Source organism: Rhincodon typus, chromosome 1 (genome assembly GCF_021869965.1).
Source record: "Rhincodon typus isolate 14 chromosome 1, sRhiTyp1.1, whole genome shotgun sequence".
NCBI classification, from domain to species: domain Eukaryota; kingdom Metazoa; phylum Chordata; class Chondrichthyes; order Orectolobiformes; family Rhincodontidae; genus Rhincodon; species Rhincodon typus.
Genome location: NC_063332.1, coordinates 27,405,292 through 27,426,434, shown reverse-complemented (window position 1 = coordinate 27,426,434; position 21,143 = coordinate 27,405,292). Strand labels below are relative to the sequence as shown.

Sequence of the window (21,143 nt, the reverse complement as noted above, 5' to 3'; positions counted from 1 at the left end):
GGAAGTGGTAGATGTAGATACAGTTAAAACATTTAAAAGACATTTAGACAGGCACATAAATAGGAAAGGTTTACAGGAATATGGGCAAAACATAGGGAAGTGAGACCATATCTTGAATACTATGTGCTGTTTTGACTTCCTGACTTAAGAAAGAATGTAAATGTTTTGGTAGTTTTTCCAGATGTGTTGATGAGGATCGATTGGTCATATTTCCACTCAAGTTTAGAAATTTCTGGGGCGACTTGATTGAAGGGATTGCACGAGGTCTTGAATGGTGTTAAAAAAAGTAAAAAAAAAAGTGAGCATAAAAAGGATCTTTGTTCTTCACTCCAGTGCCAGGAAGCACTATTTTAAAGTTAGGGATCACCCTTTTTAACAAAGGGTTCAAGATATGAGTGTCTGTGTGTCCATGTCTGTGTGTGTGAGTGAGTGAGATTAATTTGTTTTTCAAGACAAAAGGTGGATAGATTCTGGAATAGACAGGGGAATCAAGTGTTATTGGGGTTGATGGGAATATGGATTTCAAAACACAAATAGATTAGTCATAATCTTATTGAATGGTAGAGTAGATTTGAGAACTTAAATGGTCTATTTCTGCTCCCAGTTCACATAAACTGCTCTTCAAAATTTTGACTTTGCTGGGTGGAATGAATTAACTCTCTGTATACAGTTTTCATTTCAACAGTATGGGACCATGTTTACTTACCATCAGTCATTGATTTTTTAGTTAATTTTGGGTACCGTTGAAATTTGACATAATAGTAGCTTTCATACTCCATTAGGATAGTCTCCAGGTCAATATTATCACAAACTTCAAAACGTCGTAATCCTAGACTAGTTTCTTGTTCCAGAGTATTTGCTGTATCTATATAACTATTCAAATACACAGGACAGAAATGTAAAGTAAATCTCAGTTGATTGCATAATTCAAACAAGCAATACACTCAAAAGACAGAGAACTGTGCTACCTAAAAAGAACATTTAGAAAAGGAAAGATAAAACACTTTTAAAAAATTACTCAAGATTATTCCAAATCCTAACAGAAACTACAAAACATCCCCCCATAACTTTTGGAAAAGAAAGGTATTGAAATTTGAGTATCATGTGTAGTTCTGGTCACATCATTGCAAAATTGCACCAGGGAGGTGCAGAGGAGATTTATAAGGATATTGCCAGGGATGAATAGTGCAGCTCAGGGGAAAGATTAGATAGGCTGCGTTTGTTTTTCTTGGTATGAAAGGAGGCCGAGGGGAGATTTGGTAGAGAGGTATAAAATTGTGAGGGGACTGGATAGAGTGGATGGGAAAGGTCTATCCATAGGGGTTGTAGACTTAAACTGATTTGATATATCAAAGGGAAGTTGACAAAAAAAATCTTTGAGGGGGAGACACATCTAGAAATCATTGCCTAAAATGGTAATAGAAGCAGATACACTCACGTAATTTAAAACGTGTTTGGACCTGCACCTCAAGTGCTGTAACTGCAGGAGTAAGGACCAACTAACCAGAAAGTGAGATTAGGTTGTGAGTTCATTTTTTAGCACACCCAGACTTGATGGGTGAAATGGCATATTTCTGTTCTGTAAACTTTCTATGATTCCATAAAATGTTTCTATAAAGCAGACTTTTTTCTCTAGTATGTGGATGCAATGAGGTGCAAAAAGCCAATAGACAATGAAATTGCTTAATCGTTTACAATCTTTGGAGGAACAAAGTGTAAAACACTAAAGTAAAACAAAGAACTGCAGATGCTGAAGATTTGAAACAAAAACAGAAATTGCTGCAGAAACTCAGAAGGTCTGGCAGCATCTGTGGAGAGAAAGCAGAGTTAACATTTCAAGTCCGGTGACTTTTCTTCAGAACAGTGTTACCCCAGGCTCTTAATGGGGGGTTGTCTGGCAAACTTTTATACAGTCACAGCTATACAGAGTGGAAACAGACCTTTGGACCAACTCATCCATGCCAACCAGATATTAATCTAGTCCCATTTGCCAGCATTTGGCCCATAACCCTCTAAACCTTTCCTATTCATATACTCATCCTGACGCCTTTTAAAATATTGTAATTGTACCAGCCTCCACCACTTCCTCTAGCAGTTCATTTCATACACGCACCACCCTCTGCGTGAAAATGTTGCCACTTGGGTCCCTTGAAAATCTTTCTCCACTCACCTTTAACCTATGCCCTCTAGTGTTGGACTCCCCTACTCTGGGAAAAAGACCTTGGCTATTCACCCTACGCATGCCCCTCATGGGCAGCATGGTGGCTCAGTGGTTAGTACTGCTGCCTCACTGCGCCAGATACCTGGGTTCAATTCCACCCTCAGGCAACTGTCTGTCTGGAGTTTGCACATTCTCCCCATGTCTGCGTGGGTTTCCTCTGGTTTCCTCCCACAGTCCAAAGCTGTGCATGTTAGGTGGATTGGCCATGCTAAATAATGGATGATAATGGAATAGTTTAGGTTAGATGGGCTTCAGATTGGTTTCACAGGTCGGCGCAACATTGAGGGCCGAATGGCCTGTACTGCGCTGTAATGTTCTATGTTCTATGTAAATTGCCCATAGCGTCCAGGGATTTGCAGGGTAGGTGGTTAGCCATGGGAGATGCAGGGTTATAGGGTTAGGGTAGGGGTGGGTCTGGATGGGATGCTCTTCAAAGGGTCACTGTGGACTTGTTGGACCGAATGGCCTGCTACACTCTGTAGGGATTCTATGATAAACTTGATGGATCAGGTGCTAATATGGATCAACAACCACAGGATGGATAAACACATCTAATAACACTTAAAATAATGGTAAGACTGTTTTGGATTGGGATGTCAGTCAAGACACCATTTTAAATTATCGAATCTACAAATAAGAATAGCATGGAATCAGGTAAGCTGATGGAGGGGCAGAGAAGGCCTCTGCTGCACACAAGGAAGTTGGTGGTCTCAGAGACAGAGTGCATATGGGTTGGATGCTCAGTACAAGATCAAACAGGATGCCAAGGTTGTGAACAGCCTAGTTCAATCGAACAGTGTCTGGAAATAGAGATGGAGTTAGTAAATAGGAACAAATCTGTGTGGTGAGGACTAAAGACAAAGAACCCCTAAATTTGCTACAGACACTCTTGGAATGGAGGATTGCAAGATAAGACACAGGAACAAAAATGAACAAACTTGGCAAAAATTATTTTCAACAGATGTCAGAATTGAGGGGGGTTAATGGAAGCAGACAAAATTAGTTTACTGAAAAAAAAAAATGAAGTCCATAGTCAGCAGATGTCATAAAAATTTACCTTTCGCCTGATTTACTCACCCTTCTTCAGTTAAGTGGTGCAAAATTAGAATCAAAAGATTCTTGCGCCGAGCTTCTGATCGAATTTCATCCTATAAATAAGAAACAAGGATTTATAGTATTAATGTATTAGCAAGCATATCATATTCACTGAATTAGCACTGGTTACAAAACATTTTTGGAATCAAAAACCTGTCAGCTGAATCCCAGAGATGACCCCACGAGAAATAGAGACAGAATTTGCAAAAGTTCTGCCAGGTGTCAATTTCAGGGACTTTCATGGGAGGTTTCTCTCTGTAAACTCTACCAAATTTTCCCATGTAATTTTACAGTGCTCACTCAATAAGTTTGCACCACATCCCCATGTCACACTATCTTGCGCTCATCAGCAGTGGATGCACTCACTGCCGCTAGGACCTTCAGGATTTCTCACTGCCAGTGCCATATCGAAGGCCCAGCTGTGCACCAGTGCAAATGCTAAAAACCAGGAATAGACCTTCACAGTTGCAATTTGTTTCAGAATTACTTCAGAGATGTCCAATGGAGGAGTTCTGAGGAAGGGTCACTGGACCTGAAACGTTAACTCTGTTTTTCCCTTTGCAGAAGCTGCCAGACCTGCTGAGCTTTTCCAGCAACTTTGTCTTTTTCCCCCCCCAACAGAGGAGTGTTGACAGGTTGTGGACAGAGAGCCAACCTATTGCCTCAGGCTCGAGGCGATAGCCGTTTTACATTTCCATTGCGATTCAGATGAGGATGGAAGACAACTCACATTGAGTGAGTTCACAGAATCACAATGGTGCAGAAGGAGGCCATTTGGCCCATCCTGCTTGCACTGGTTCTATTACTTGGTGACACCCAAACCTTCATGTTCCTTTTATGCCTTGCACTCAATTCCATCAGATTTAAGCCTCTCCATGTTCCCACCTAACTCTTATGTCTCCCTTCTTCATCCCCTGAGCCCAGATCTATAGCTCAGTTGTGCTAACCATCATGAAACACTGTTCTCCGTCCCCATTCGAAGCTTATTGATGATCTCTTCCATTGCCCTCCCATGATCTATCACTTTATTATCTGCCAGCTCAATTTGAGTTGATGTTCTTTACAATTATTGATTTCTCTGTTCCCAGCATGCAGCCTCCAATTCCCATAATGGATTTCCCCATCTTCATCACCACAGCAGCGGTGCTAGATAGATCTCAAATTTTCAATGAGCAGACTGTGGCTCCATCATCTCTCCTCCCCCACCCACCAAATAACTGTACTCCTAACTGATGTCAGACCCTTTGATTAAACTGAAGACTATTCCTCTTACACTTTGAAACCGGTTCATTTGGTTGAGGCCTACTCAGTATTTTTGTTGTATAAGCTGCTGGCACATAATGCAAGTGTGACATTGATGTAACATTGAGCTTTACAGCAACATGTCCAACCCTCCTTGATTGATCATTGTTAATAAACATTACAGGATGTCTGCATTCGTAGCTGCACTAAAAGGCAACTCAAGACGGAAGTTGTGGGAGCCAAGTTCTGAATGAGGCAGCTGTGTGCAAAAAGGTAAGGAGATACAGAGATGCTGTGATATCCAAGTAGGTACAAAGTGAGTAAGCAAATGAACTTAAGAGTTCTGAGATGCACCCTGTTCCGATGCACATGATGTGTGCATATCCCTGCTCGCAAAATGGCCTGGCAGCAGCATTGCTATGAACATTATCAACAAGCTCAAAGTGCAGTATTGAAGTGGTGAACTGTCTTTTAAAAGTAAGTCAGATGTGCAGTGAAGCTGCTGCTTGGCCAATGCCAACCTCCATGGATTCAGAGAGCAGGTGGTCATTGCCCATAGGCATAGGGAGTGCACCTGGAAATCTAGGGAATACTGACCAAGGTGGATGCCCAGAAAAGAGGCACATCAGGAATTGGTGCTGTCCAGTTTCTATCTGCTTCTTGGGAAAATAGAAACCTACGTACAAATGAGTCAAGAGTAGGTAACAATGAAATATTAATACATGTAAATAGGCCCCTTGGTGCTCTCTATCAAGATTCTCATTCAGTCAGTGAAACCTCATATGCAAAATTGGTCTTATTTTCTGGATATCCAGAATCTCCTTTTTCTATTCTCACTGTATTTCTCAATAGTCTATGTCGTTACAAATGCGATTGCCAATTCCACCCAGTTTCCAATACACGTTAAAAAGAATATGCACACCTTCCCCCCACCGACCCCTGCCTCCGCCCCTGCCCCAACATGCCCCCATTAGCAAAATCTTTACTGTAATCAAATGGTTTTTAAGTCAATGGCAAAAAGCAGATAAGTTGAATTCCTAATCTGTAACTAACTTAAATTCTACCACTTCCATAAAATTCTTGTAAACATACAGACATATGAAGACACGACCAAAGACAAATACCGTAGGTGGGGAAGTGGGGTGGGGGTGTGGGGAAATAAAATCAGAGAAGCAGAGTTCTGGCACCAGTCTGGATCACAGATGTTGATAAATTCAGGTTCTTTCAATGCCTTCTGAGTTTTTTACTAAATGATGCAAGGTTGTGGATACACCAATTCTCAGTTTTTTATTTGTTGATTGAGATTGCTGTGAAGATGTTCTTCCCCCCACCCTTTTCCTTTCAAAAGGGGATTTGCAGAGACAGTAGTTTGCACAGAAGAGAGAGGGAGAATACTAGGAATTTTCTTTTACTTCTTCACACAGGCAGGAGAGATTACAAGATAGCTGGATGCTTTCTGCTATATTGAAACATGGAAGTCTATATCAACCTGCACAGGAACCAAATCAATTTACGGTACTATGTTAAGTCCTCATAAGCAAATAACTAGTGCTGGTTAAAAAGCCAATCAAAGCACTGTCTGTGGGCAAATTTGCCCTGAGCGTGCACAGTGTCATTTTTGTCTGAAATTGTCCCTCACTATTTGAACAAGGCATCATTACAAAAATAATTCACAATGTGTTCCTTGGAGATAGCAAGAACTGCAGGTGCTCCACAAATCTGTCACCCAGTCTACGAGATGACAACGTGTAGAGCTGGATGAACACAGCAGGCCAAGCAGCATCAGAGGAGCAGGAAGGCTAACATTTCGGCCCGAGACCCTTCTTCAGAAAACCCAGTCTACGTTTGGTCTCACTGATGTAGAGGCGGCCACATCAGGAGCAACGGATACAGTAGACCAGGTTGGAGGATGTACAGGTGGACCCTTGTCGGATATGGAGAGTTTGTCCTGGGCCTTGGATAGAGGCAAGAGGGGAGGTGTAGGAGATGCTACACATGCTCCTGTGGTTGCAGGGAAAGGTGCTCACACACCACCTACCTCCACATCCAGCTCATCATCCTCTGCCACCTTCAATCCGACCCCAACACCAAAGAGATATTTCCCTACCCACACCTATCTGCTTTTCGTAGGGACCACACATTCTGTGACTCCCTTGTCCGCTCCACACTCCCCACCAACTCTACCACCACATATAAAATTCTTAAGCAAACAAAAACAGAAATTGCTGGACAAACTCAGCAGGTCTGGCAGAAAAAAAAAGTTAACTTTTTATTTTAGGATTCTTAAGGGGCTTGACAGTAAATACTGAGCAGACATTTCCCCTCATGGGGGAGTCTAAGACCAGAAGACATAGCCTTGAATAAAAGGCCACCAATTTAAGAACATAGAACAGAACATTACAGCGCAGTACAGGCCCTTCGGCCCTCGATGTTGCGCCGACCTGTGAAACCAATCTGAAGCCCATCTAACCTAAACTATTCCATTATCATCCATATGTTTATCCAATGACCATTTAAATGCCCTTAAAGTTGGCGAGTCTACTATTTTTGCAGGCAGGGCATTCCACGCCCTTACTACTCTCTGAGTAAAGAACCTACCTCTGACATCTGTCCTATATCTATCACCCCTCAATTTAAAGCTATGTCCCCTCGTGCTAGCCATCACCATCCGAGGAAAAAGGCTCCCACTCTCCACCCTATCTAATCCTCTGATCATCTTGTATGTCTCTATCAAGTCACCTCTTAACCTTCTTCTCTCTAACGAAAACAGCCTCAAGTCCCTCAGCCTTTCCTCATAAGACCTTCCCTCCATACCAGGCAACATCCTGGTAAATCTCCTCTGCACCCTTTCCAATGCTTCCACATCCTTCCTATAATGCGGTGACCAGAACTGTACGCAATACTCCAAGTGCGGCCGCACCAGAGTTTTGTACAGCTGCAACATGACCTCATGGCTCCGAAACTCAATCCCTCTACCAATAAAACCTAACATACTGTACGCCTTCTTAACAACGCTATCAACCTGGGTGGCAACTTTCAGTGATCTATGCACATGGACACCGAGATCTTTCTGCTCATCCACACTACCAAGAATCTTACCATTAGCCCAGTACTCTGATGAGGGAGAATTTCCTCTAAGAGAGGATTGTCTTTGGAATTCTTTACCACAGAGAGCTGTGTGGGCAGAGTCCTTGTGTATACTTAAAGACTGAGATAGAGAGATAGATAGATTCTTGATCAGAAGGAGAAATCAAGGGTTATTGGGAAAGGATAAGAAAGTGAATGTGACGAATATCAGATCAGCCATTATCCTGTTGAATGGTGGAGCAGGCTCAAAGGTCTAAACAAGCTACTCCTGTTTTTCTTATAGTCTTATCATATCTACTCATGACTCTCACCCACTTCATCCTCCCAAACTAATGCTGGTCTTCTGCACTTTCTATTCATCGAGAATACCTCACCACCTCTCCTGTCCCTGCATCACCACTAACACCTGTCTGATCCAGTTACATTATACTCAATCCTTTGCTTTCCTGCAATGGCATAAAGGGGTGTGTCACAACCAGCCTGAGTGAGCAGAGACTGGATTTAATCAGAGGCCAACTGGGAATCAATGTGGTAAGAGCCTGAAGTGAGACAGGAATAATTAATGACTTCATAGTTAGGGATCCTCTTGGAAGGAGTGATCACAGTATGGTTGAATTTAGAATACAGATGGAGAGTGTGAAAATAAAATCCAATACCAGGGTCCTGTGTTTGAACAAGGGGAACTACAATAGAATGAGGGAGGACTTGGCTAAAGTAGACTGGAAACAAAGATTTTAATGGTGGGACAGTTGACGAGCAGTGGAGGACTTTCAAAACAATCTTTCAAAGTGCTCAGCAAAAGTATATTCCAGTGAAAAGGAAGGACTGCAAGAAAAGGAGTAATCTGCCATGGGTGTCTAAAGAAATAAGGGAGGCTATCAAATTGAAAGAGAAGGCATACAAAGTGGCCAAAAACAGCATGAAACTAGAAGATTGGGAAAACTTTAAAGGTCAACAGAAAGCCACAAAAAGAGCTATAAGGAAAAGTAAGATAGAACATGAAAAAAACTATAGCGCAGAATATAAAGACAGATACCAAAAGTTTCTATAAATATATAAAACGAAAAAGAGTGGCTAAAGTAAACGTTGGCCCTTTAGAGGATGAGAAGGGGAGTTTAGTTATGGGATATGAAGAAATGGCCGAGGCATTGAACAGGTATTTTGTATCGGTCTTCACAGTGGAGGACATTAATAACATGCCAGTAATTGACAAAGAGACGAAGGTAGGTGAGGACCTGGAAACAATCATTATTACGGAAGAGGTAGTGTTGGGCAAGCTAATGGAGCTAAGGATTGATAAGTCTCCTGGCCCTGATGGAATGCATCCCAGGGTACTAAAAGAGATGGCGGGAGAAATAGCAGGTGCACTGGCAGTAATTTTCCAAAATTCGCTGGATTCTGGGGCAGTCCCAGCAGATTGGAAAACAGCAAATGTGACGCCACTGTTTAAAAAGGGAAGTAGACAAAAGATGGGGAATTATAGACCAGTTAGCTTAACCTCTGTAGTGGGGAAGATGCTGGAGTCTATTATCAAGGAAGAAATAGCAAGGCATCTTGATAGAAATTATCCCGTTGGGCAGATGCAGCATGGGTTCATGAAGGGCAGGTCACGCTTGACAAATCTTTTGGAATTCTATGAAGACATTACGAGCAAGGTGGACAATGGGGACCCAGTGGATGTGGTGTACCTAGACTTCCAAAAGGCCTTCGACAAGGTGCGGCACAAGAGGCTACTGCATAAGATAAGGATGCATGGTGTTAAGGGTAAAGCAATAGCATGGATAGAGGATTGGTTGACTAACAGGATTGGTTGGTTGACTAACAGGAAGCAAAGAGTGGGGATAAAGGAGTGCTATTCTAGCTGGCAGCCAGTGACTAGTGGTGTGCCTCAGAGATTGGTGTTGGGACCGCAATTATTTACAATTTATATAGATGATTTTGAGTTGGGGACCACGTGTAGGGTGTCAAAGTTTGCAGATGACACTAAGATGAGTGGCAAAGCAAAGTGTGCAGAGGACTATAGATACATAGAGTAAGTGGGCAAAGGTCTGGCAGATGGAATACAATGTAAATAAATGTGAAGTCATATTTTGGTAGGAGTAATAGTAAAAAGGATTATTACTTGAATGGTAAAAAGTTGCAGCATGCTGCTATGCAGAGGGACCTGGGTGTTCTTGTGCATGAATCACAGAAGGTAGGTCTGCAGGTACAACAAGTAATTAGGAAGGCAAATGGAATTTTGTCCTTCATTGCTAAAGGGATTGAGATTAAAAGCAGAGAGGTTATGTTGCAGCTGTACAAGGTGCTGGTGGGACCACACCTGGAGTACTGTGTGTAGTTTTGATCTCCTTACTTGAGAAAGGATGTACTGGCACTGGAGGGGATGCAAAGGAGGTTCACTAGGTTGATTCCGGAGTTAAGGGGGTTGGTTTATGAGGAGAGACTGAGTAGATTGGGACTATATTCATTGAAATTCAGAAGATTGAGGGGGAATCTTATAGAAACATATAAAATTATGAAGGGAATAGATAAGATAGAAATAGAGAGGATGTTTCCACTGGCAGGTGAAGCTGGGACAAGAGGGCATAGCCTCAAGATTAGAGGGAGCAGATTTAGGACTGAATTGAGAAGGAACTTCTTCACCCAGGGGGTTGTTAATCTATGGAATTCCTTGCCCAGTGAAGTAGTTGACGCTACTTCAGTAAATGTTTTTAAAGGTAGATTTTTTTTGAACAATAAAGGAATTAAGGGATACGGGGAGAACATGGGTAAGTGGATCTGAGTCCACGAAAAGATCAGCCATGATCTTACCTAATGGCGGAGCAGGCTCGAAGGGCCGGACAGCCTACTCCTGCTCCTAGTTCTTATGTTCTTATGTTAGTATTGGTTGGAGATGAAAGACAATTTTGTTTTCTAAAACGACAATTAGCAGGAGAAGGTAGGAATAACAAGTTTGCCTTCTCTGTCCTTGCTGTTGGTCTGGTGCTGAACTGGAAAGCACAGCACAAAGAGAGTGAGGAATTTGAGAGCATCAACCACCGGCAAACTAATACCACAGCAATTGTGCAGCATGCATGTACCAACTGGATAATGATACACAACACATTTGACTTGCCCATCAATTGACCATCCTGAACAAAAAGAGAAATTGCTGGGAAAAGTCAGGTCTGGTAGCATCTGTGAAGAAACAACAGTTAGCATTTCAAGTCCAGTGACCCTTCTTCAGAACTGTTGGTAGCTTGGAAAAAGTTGCTATATAAGATGAAGATGCATTCTGGTGGGAGAGGGGGCAAGTAAATGATAGGTGGATGTGAAGACCAGTGAGAAAGAACAGCAGTTGGACAGAAGAGTGGGTAAGGGTCAACCAAGTGCAGTCAATACCTGCTAATTGGGATCATTACTTTCTGATAATGTGGTTGTGGCAGCAGTCCATGTAAGTGACAAGGCCTGGTGTGTGTGGTTTGGGGTAAGGACATGGGAGAAAGTGCTCAGGTTCTAAAATTATGTCATCCTGCTTGGGCATCCAGTTTTCCTTGCCGTGTGCAGGGGAGAGTGAAGAGATCCTCCGGTGCAGCTGGGGGCGCTCCTGAGTCAGTCTCCATGGAAACGGCCGATTCTACCCGCTCAGAATAAACTTCAACAAAAATAATGAAATAAAAAAGAAATTTCACTCTTCCACCGTGTGATATAAAAGAGTCAAATTTTAATTCAGTAATAATAAATTTTTTCATCTTTTGTCCGACTTCTGTCGCTGCTTTAAATTCAGTAATAACTTTAGTATCTCGGACAAATAAATAACTTCAAATCTTATGAATTCGAATTAACAGTTTCAAGTTATTTACTACTTCATTCGCATTTTAAAAAGCAGCACGTTGCTAATGAACATTAATTTAATCCAATATTAGTGGAAAAGTGAACTAAGTACATCACTAATGGTCAAAACAATCGCAAAAAAAAGTAGCCACATTTCGAATATTCTCACAATGAATTTAGATAGCATACTAGATAACAAATTGGCTGATAAAATCTGGGATAAAACTAAACTTGAATATTTGGGAAGGTTGATTTATTCTCATTTCATTCAGAATCACGTCATTGTCATAACTTACCGCTTCTCTCGCTTGGTGCGCCGTTTTTAGAGTTTGATAGGAGAGTTCCAAAGACATTATTTTGTTCGTAGTACTTTCGCTGTCTCCTTACTTTAGTATTGAAATGTTATCACATTAAATATTTCATAAAAGGTGAAGGGAGGGAAGAGGCGGGCATCCAATTTAACCCGAGGAGGCTGATTGACATGACCATAAACCAATCAGCTTCTGGGAAAGACTCTACCTTGAGATATTTCATCCAATCAGCCGTGACGATCGGGTGGGCGGGGCTCCAGTGATTGACGGTTTGGGGGATGGCTTTAAGATTGTTTCAAATTGTGGAGAGGGAGGGAAAGAGGCATTTAAACCTTTGAACTTTCAAGACTCAACATTGAGTCTAACCACTTCAAACGTGAATACTCTCTACCTTTTTTTTAAACTTTCCCCTAGGTCCTATTGTTAACGAGATCTGACACTCTGAGTCACTGAACTTGAAACATTAACTCTGCTTCCTCTGCACAGAGGCTGCCAGACCTGCTGAGTTTTTTCCCGCAATTTCTGATTTTGTAAATGGTTGAAAATAAATTGGCTGTGCGGGGAGTAACACATCCACAACAGGACCTAGGAGAAGGTAAAAAAAAAACTAGGAAGAGAGTATTCACGTTCTGAAATGGTTAAACTCAATGCTGAGTCTTGAAAGCTCACAGGTTTAAATGCCTCTTTCCCTACCTCTCTACAGTTTAAAACAATCTCAAAGCCATCCCCCAACCTGTCAATCACTGGAGCCCCGCCCACCCTGATCGTCACTGCTGATTGGATGAAATATCCCAAGATAGTGGCGTCTGCGTCTTTCCGAGAATCTGATTGGTTTATGGTCACGTCAATCAACCTCCACGGGTTAAATAGGTTGCCGGCTTCAGTTTATTCCCCCTTCAGCTTTTGTCAAATATTTAATACGATAACATTTCAATACTAAGAGTGTCAGAGATTCTGCCAGGGAGGGCTCCCTGATTGGATCAGATTAACAGCCCCAAACAGGGAACTTATGTTCTATGAAGTCCAACTGGGCTGACCTCGTTACAATCTGTACGAGAAATATGGGGTGAAATGTTCCCTTATTGTCAGGTGAGATCATGGTGAGGAATGACTTTTCTCATACTATCGTCTCATTCTTAACCTCATTAATGACTGAATCAGGCTCTTAGGCATTCTTTCTATGAATTTGCAGAGTCTGAAGTCCTTGCCACGACCAAGACCTTACTGCAAACTGACACTATTTTTAAAGAGATAGTAGGAACTGCAGGTGCTGGAGAATCTGAGATAACAAGGTGAAATAACAAGGTGAAATAACAAGGTTCCGCTTGGGAACCCTGCAGCCCAATGGTATCAATGTGGACTTCACAAGCTTCAAAATCTCCCCTCCCAAAACCAGCCCAGCTCGTCCCCACCTCCCTAACCTGTCCTTCCTTCCACCTATCCCCTCCTCCCACCTCAAGCCCCATTCCCATCTCCTACCTACCAACCTCATCCCGCCCCCTTGACCTGTCCGTCCTCCCTGGACTGACCTATCCCCTCCCTAACTCCCCACCTACACTCACATTTACTGGCTCCATCCCCACCTCTTTGACCTGTCTGTCTCCTCTCCACCTATCTTCTCCTCTATCCATCTTCTATCCGCCTCCCCCTCTCTCCCTATTTATTTCAGAACCCCCCTCCCCTATTTCTGAAGAAGGGTCTAGGCCTGAAATGTCAGCTTTCCTGCTCTCTGATGCTGCTTGGCCTGCTGTGTTCATCCAGCTCTACACCTTGTTATTTCTACTATTTTTAAAGTCTAGGCTAGACATCATTCTAGATGCTGCAAGCCAGGAACCACCCAAACTGTGGTCCTTGAACATTACGACATCGGTTGCCTTCAGTATAGCTAACCCCATTTTTATCTCCTCATAGTCTCTGTTATCACCTATCTAGCGTTTCTTTTTTTCCCTTAGCTTACCAACAACAATCCCTTTGTTTGTCCAGCTCTTTTTTTCTTTCTCTCTCTTTCCCCCAGGCTCTGTCTCCACATATCTGCCTGCTCCTTTCCCACTCCCATCCCATCATCAGCATAAATACTACCGTTACCTAACTGCTTTCAGTTTGACAAAGGGTGACTAGACTCAAAATGCTAACTCCCTTTTTCTGCAGAAGCTGAGTTGGCTGAGTTTCTCTATCAATTTCTATTTTGTTTGTCTGTAACCAGTGATTGTGTATTAAGAAGTAGACAGAGACTAGCAGCCTTCAAGTAAGCACATAGTGAGTGAGCACCAGCAGGCAACCTAGGAGCCATAAGGTCCATTCTGCGTAGATTCATGAGATACATGTGTGTCTGCACGCAGAACGTCCTGGCAGAAGCATGGGAGTAACCCTGAGCTACAAAATACGCGCTGAAGGGCTGAAGTGGTGTCTGAATTGGTTCAAGAGCAGGCAAGGAGTTGCAATGAGGCTGGTGGTTTGTTAATGCTGATTTGTGTGGATGGTTGGTCAGGGAAGATGGAGTCCATGGTGAGATATTGTTGTTGTGAAGAAGCAGTTGGATAATGTCCAGGACAAGCAATTGGTGAGCTTCAGCCAACTCTGATTTACATGTCAAGAATTTGTGCCTTCTAATTTCTCGAGGAAGGAGAGGAGAATTGGAAGTGACATATAAATAAGGTAATTTAGGGTATTCCTGAGATACAAATACACAGGAATAAAGACAGATGTCACTTAATGGTGAGATCTTGAAGTCGCCATTTAAGGCTTAAGGGGAAAATCACAAACATTTTTCTTCATATCACAATGCTGACTTGTTTTACTCTTTCCATATTTTCCCAAGTTGCTCAACATTGTACCCACCACATCAGTGAGGGGAAAATACAGCTCTTTATTCAATCTAATTGGTCGATACCTGCATTCATACACCACACGAGCCTCATGTCACCTGACACTGTCAATACCAATACCCTATCCTGTACATTTATTAAACTATTTCACATGGTAGCAAGTCCTACAGTCTAGCCTCTGGCTGGTAAAGTTTTCTGCTAAGTTTCTTCTTGGATTTATTAATAACCATCTTATATTTATCACACTTTTTACACATTCCATTTTGCCTTGCATCATCATCCTTTTTATTATTTAACTTCTCCATTCCTCCAACCTATCTTCCAATTTGTTATTTTCATGTAAGTCTGGTCAAGCTGGGTGTCGATAACTGACATTATTCAAACAGTGATTAACCATTTAGTGTTATGGACTATTGAACACTATCCAAAACTCATTACTGAGCATATTACTTTAAAAATAGGAGAGTAGATAGACTGTGTTAATGTAGGATACAACTTGACTGAAGCACATCCTATTCAGTCATCATATACTAACCCAACAGACTCAGCTATGTCCCTTCCATTGACTCCAACAGGCAGAATCCAACTACTAAATAGATACTGAATTCTAGTGGGTCCAAACATTTCACATCATAGAATCCAAAGGTGGCTGAAATAGTATCTTCCTGGGGATAGGTTCCCAATAGCTCCAATCAGATGCCATTCACCCTCTGCATAAAGAATGCTAATGGTGCCAAACAATTGCATTAGCATTTAAAGTATAGAAAGCGAAAGGATCCAAACAGCTCTGAAAATGTATAGCCTGTGCAGTTTCCAATGAAGCCAATTAATTTCTTGCTGATGCCATGAAGTTCGCCACATCTCTTAAAGTTTGCTGAGATGAAGGGTATTATTAAGCTAGAGAGGATTCAGAAGAGATTAACTAGGATGTTGACTGGAATGGAGGGTTTGAATTATGAGGAGAAGCTGGATAGTCTGGGATTACTTTGACTGGAGCACAGGAGGTTGAGAGGTGACCTTATTGAGGTTTATAAAATATAACAAGTATAGATAGGATTAATGACAAGGGATTTATTTCCCCGAGGGTCAGGGATTTCAAGACTAGGGGGCATATTTTTAAGGTGAGAGGAGAAAGATTTAAAAAAAACATGGAGGTGACTTTTTTACACCAAGCGGTCCGTGTGTGAAAATAAACTTCCAGAGGAAGTGATGGATGCAGGTACAGTTACATTGTTTAAAAGACATTTGATAAGTATATGAATAAGAAATGTTTGGAGGGTTATGGGCCAAGCACAGGTAGGTGGGACTAGTTTAGTTTGGTATTATGGTTGGTATGGACTGGTTGGACTGAAGAGTCTGTTTCCGTGCTGAATACTCTGTGACTCATAGTGGGGAAGGGAGGGGTGGTGTCACCTATTTGATAAAAAGGAATTTATTCTCTCAGAGGGTAGTAATTCTGTGGAGAAATGTGAGGTTATGCATTTGACAGGAAATACAGAAGAGCTGATAATTATTTAAATTGAGACATATGGCAGAAAGCCGCAGCACAGATGGATTTTGCATTCTCATGCATGAATCTCAAAAGTTTGCATCCAAATAATAGAGAAGGCAAATAGACTGTTGGTTTTTATTTAAAAAAGAATGGAGTATTATAATAATAGGGAGGTCTGGCTAAAACTATACAAGGTATTTGTCAGATCACAGCTGGAGGACTGTGAACAGTGTTGGTCTCCTTATCTAAGAAAAGACGTACTGACATTGGAGGCATTGCAGAGAAGGCTCATTAGATTCATCCTGGGTAAGGAGAGGAGAGGCTGAATAGATTGCTTATGCTCATTAAAGTTTTGAAGAATGAGAGGACACATTATTGAATTATGTAAGATCTTCGGGGACTTGGTAGGTTAAATATGGAAAGGTCACTTCCCTTTCTGGGAGAGTCTAGGACCAGAATGTGTAATCTCAGAGTAAGGAGGTCACCCATTTAAGACAGAGATGAGGAGGTATTTCTTCTCTCAGATGGTAGTGCATCTGTGGAATCCTCTACCTCGGAGAGCTGTTGAGACTAGTTTGTTAAGAATATTCAAGACTCAGATTGTCAGATTTTTAAACAGTATATGATCTGATACTGAAGCAGTTCATGTTCAAATACAACAGGAAATAGACAACATCCATTCTTGGGATGAAAAGTGTCAAGTAACATTCACGCCACACAAATGCCTGGCAATGACCATCTCTAATATGAGACAATCTAACCACAACTCCTTGATATCCAATGGCATTACCATCGCTGAACGTTCCCCCAAATCACAAACCCCACCTCATCACACCCACTGTCAACATCCTGGGGCTTACCATTGACCAGAAACTGAACTAGATTCTCCATATAAACGCAGTGATTACAAGAGCAGGTTCTGCTCTTCTGCAGGCTAGGAATACTGCAGTGAGTAACTCACATCCTAACTCCCCAAACCCTGTCCACAAGGCACAAGTCAGGAGTATGATGGAGTACTCCCCACTTGCCTGGATGAGTGTGCAGCTCCAACAACACTCAAGAAGCTTAACACCATCCACAACAAAGCAGCCGCTCAACTGGCACCACATATACAAACATCCAATCCCTTCACCACCAACTCTCAGTAGCGGCAATGTGTACTATCTACAAGATACACTGCAGAAATTCACCAAACATCCTAGGCAGTGCCTTCCAAACCAACAACCAGTTCCATCTAGGACAAGGACAGCAGGTACATGGGAACAGCACCATCTGTAAGTCCCCCACCAAGCCACTCATCATCCAAACTTGAAAATGTACTGCTGTTCCTTCACTGTAGCTGGGCGAAAATCCTGGAATTCCCTAGCTAATTGCATTGTAGGTCTACCTATAGCATATGGACTGCAGTGGTTCAAGAAGGAAGCTCAAAGAACAAAGAAAATTACAGCACTGGAACAGGCCCTTTAGCCCTCCAAGCCTGCGCCGATCCAGATTCTCTATCTAAACCTGTTGCTTATTTTTCAAGGATCTGTATCCCTCTGCTCCCTGCCCGTTCATGTATCTGTCTAGATACATCTTAAATGACGCTATCATGGAAGCTCGCTACCAAATTCTCAAGGGCAATTAGGGACAGGCAATAAATGCTAGCCAGCCAGCAATGTTCTAGTCTCACAAGTGAATCTAATTGAATGGCAGATTGGACTCAATGGGTCAAATGGCCTACACTGCTTTTGTCACCTTTTCAGGAAGTGTGTTCTAAAGACTCATGACCCTCTGAGAGAAACAATTGTGCTTCGTCTCTGTTTTAAGGGGAAACCCTGATTTTTAAACAGTGACCTCCAATTCTAGTTTGCCCATGAGAGAAAATATCTTCTTCACATCTACACTCTCAAGACCAAGGGACTTTATATTTTTCGATCAAATCATCTCTTACTCTTCTAAATTCTCCAGGTGTGAGCCTAGCTGTTGAACAAATCCTTATTAAACAAGTCCCCATTCCAGATATTAGTCTAGTAAACCGTCTCTGAACTGTCTCCAATGCATTTGTCAGTGCCTGATAATCTAGTGATAATTAAAAATAACAACCTTTTAAAAATTCAGAAATATCTTTTAGATGTATAGTTTCATTGTTAGTTTCATGGTATAGTAGTACAGAACTTGCATATTCCTAAAAAAAGGGCATTTTATTGAAACTTTTTGTCTATTATTCTTTGGACAGATGCAAGAATTCTAAATTTCAAAGGAAACACAATATATTTTGCATGAGAAAGGGTACTGATCAGCTACTGTGTTAATCCTTTGGCTGTTCTCAAAAGCAGAGAATTCATCACACCTAATCAATCTATGCTTACAAAATTCAGAACATGTAATGTCCAATGTTCCATGTGATTCTACAGTTGGACAGCACTTACTGTGCAATTTCAAATGTGCTAAGAATTGCACTAAGAACCAATTTAAGATTGTCAGTCAAGCTCACAATGTGGCCCACTTACTTTTGCTATAAGCTACTTATATTCATACAAAGGGGCCTGTCCACTGCAGGGAAAGGGAACATATCCAGACACTGTGTCTTTTATATAATTTAACAAAACTGGTATGGACCAGCAGCACAAGGGTGGATTCTCCATAGTAATGCCTCAACCAGTCAGATATGGTTTGACAACCAATCTTTGCCATTTACTCACACAGTACAAACTGTTGCTCCCTTTGAAATTTCGCAATTTTGTGTCAGTTCTGATGAGTGCAAGATGAAAAGCATGTGTCTTCTCCAACAAATGTGATCTATATCCCCTAGCATTATGTGCATAACTTCACAAACTTCAATGGTTCAAGAAGGCAGCTAACACCAGCTTCTCAAGAACAACTAGGAAAAGAGCAATTAAATGCTGGCCAGTGATGCTCACATGCCATGAATGAAACAAGGGCAATTTTGTTCCAAGTAAAGATGGTGTGTTGATTAGAGGAACACTTGGAGTTAAGTTGGTTGATAGGCTACCAAACAAGAGCAACTGCTTTGACCTGGATAGTGGTAAGTTTCTTGTTTGTTGATGAAGCATGCATCCAGGCAATTGGAGAATAATCCAACATACTGCTGATTTGTAGATAGTTACCTGGATCTGTGGAGACTGGAGGTGAGTTACTCACCATTAAGTTCCCAGTATCTGCCCTACTCTTGTAGCCATGAGTATTTATATGGCTGATCTAGTTAAAATAGGAGGTTATTACAAAAACGTGAAGAACATGATTGAAAAACATGAGGATAGATAAGTCTCCTGGGCCAGACAGAATATACCCAAGGTTCCTATGGGAAGCGAGGGAAGAGATTGCTGCCCCTTTGTTAATGATCTTTGCGACCTCACTGACCACTGGAGTAGTACCAGATGATTGGAGGGTGGCAAATGTCATTCCCTTGTTCAAGAAAAGGAATAGGTATAATCCTGGGAATTAAAGACTAGTCAGTCTTACTTCTGTGGTGGGCAAATTATTGTAAAGGATTCTGAGAGATAGTATTTATGATTATTTGGAAAAGCACAGTTTGATTAGAAATAGTCAGCATGGCTTTGTGAGGGGCAGGTCATGCCTTACAAGCCTTATTGAATTTTTTGAGGATGGGACAAAACACACGGATGAAGGCAGAGCAGTGGATGTGGTGTATATGGATTTTAGCAAGGCATTTGATAAGGTTCTTCATGGTAGGCTCATTCAGAAAGTAAGGAGGCATGGGATTCAGGGAAATTTGGCAATCTGGATACAAAACTGGCTGTCTAATAGAAGACAGAGGGTGGTAGTAGAAGGAAAGTATTCAGCCTGGAGCTCAGTGACCAGGGGTGTTCTGCAGGGATCTGTTTTGGGACCTCTGCTGTTTGTAATCTTTATAAATGACTTGGCTGAGGAAGTGGAAGGGTGGGTTAGTAAGTTTGCCGATGACACGAAGGTTGGTGGAGTTGTGGATAGCATGGAGGGCTGTTGTAGATTGCAACAGGACATTGATAGGATGCAGAGCTGGGCAAAGAAGTCCCAGATGGAATTCAACCCAGGAAAGTGTGAAGTCATTCATTTTCGAAGGTCGAATTTGAATGCAGAATACAGAGTTAATGGCAGGATTCTTGGTAGTGTGGAGGAACAGAGGGATCTTGGGGTCCACGTCCATAGATCCCTCAAAGTCTCTACACAAGTTGATAAGGTTGTAAAGAAGGTGTATGGTGTGTTGGCTTTCATTAGCAGGGAAATTGAGTTTAAGAGCCGCGAGGTTGTGCTGCAGCTCTCTAAAACCCTGGTTAGACCACACTTGGAATATTGTGTTCAGTTCTGGTTGCCTCATTATAGGAAGGATGTGGAAGCTTTAGAGAGGGTGCAGAGGAGATGTACCAGGATGCTGCCTGGACTGGAGGGCAGGTCTTATGAGGAAAGGTTGAGGGAGCCAAGGCTTTTTTCATTGGTGCGACGAAGGATGAGAGGAGACTTCTATTTCATATTATTTCATTTCATTTCATTGGTCAATTTATTATTCAACTGTATATTTTTATTTCTTTATGAATGTCAACTTTCAAGTTAATGTTAGAAATTAAACTATAACACAAATGAGAAGGGTAAACTACTTTTCCTGTACCTCCCTTAATAAACTATCAATAAAAGAATTTTATTAATTGGCTGTTAGTTATGGTGAAAATCAGTCATTATCACATTTGTAAAAATATTTAATTTTCATTCCCCAGGCCTTTCCTTTATATTAATTATAAACTAGTTGAATCATAAAACCCCAACAGTGTGGAAACAGGCCATTTGGCACAAAAAGTCCACACCACCCCTCCAAAGAGCATCCCACGCTGACTCATTCCCCTACCCCTGCATTTCCCCATGTCTAACCCTAATATCCCTGGACACTACAGGCAATTTAGCCTGGCCAATCCACCTAGCCTGCACATCTTTGGACTGTGGGAGGAAACTGGAGCACCCAGAGAAAACCCACACAGACAGTCACCCAAGGGTGGAATTGAACCAGGTCCCTGGTGCTGTGAAGCAGCAGAACTAACCATGCTGCCTGAGTCTTGGATTGC

The 21,143-nt window shown here is 41.9% G+C and overlaps 1 protein-coding gene across 2 annotated transcripts in view; it reads right to left on the bottom strand.

Moving 5' to 3' along the window:
* Positions 1–12,317, bottom strand: part of katnal2 (katanin p60 subunit A-like 2) — a 66,682-nt gene extending 54,365 nt beyond the window's left edge. For both annotated transcript variants that reach the window (XM_020528823.2, XM_048595264.1), the window contains exons 1-3: positions 11,755–12,317; positions 3,299–3,369; positions 707–873 (exon numbers count right to left, since the gene is read on the bottom strand). In XM_020528823.2, coding sequence (XP_020384412.1) covers positions 707–873; positions 3,299–3,369; positions 11,755–11,811 — 295 coding nt within the window. In that variant the 5' untranslated portion in view covers positions 11,812–12,317. The remainder of the gene's footprint in view (positions 1–706; positions 874–3,298; positions 3,370–11,754) is intronic.
* Positions 12,318–21,143: the final 8,826 nt, after the last annotated feature.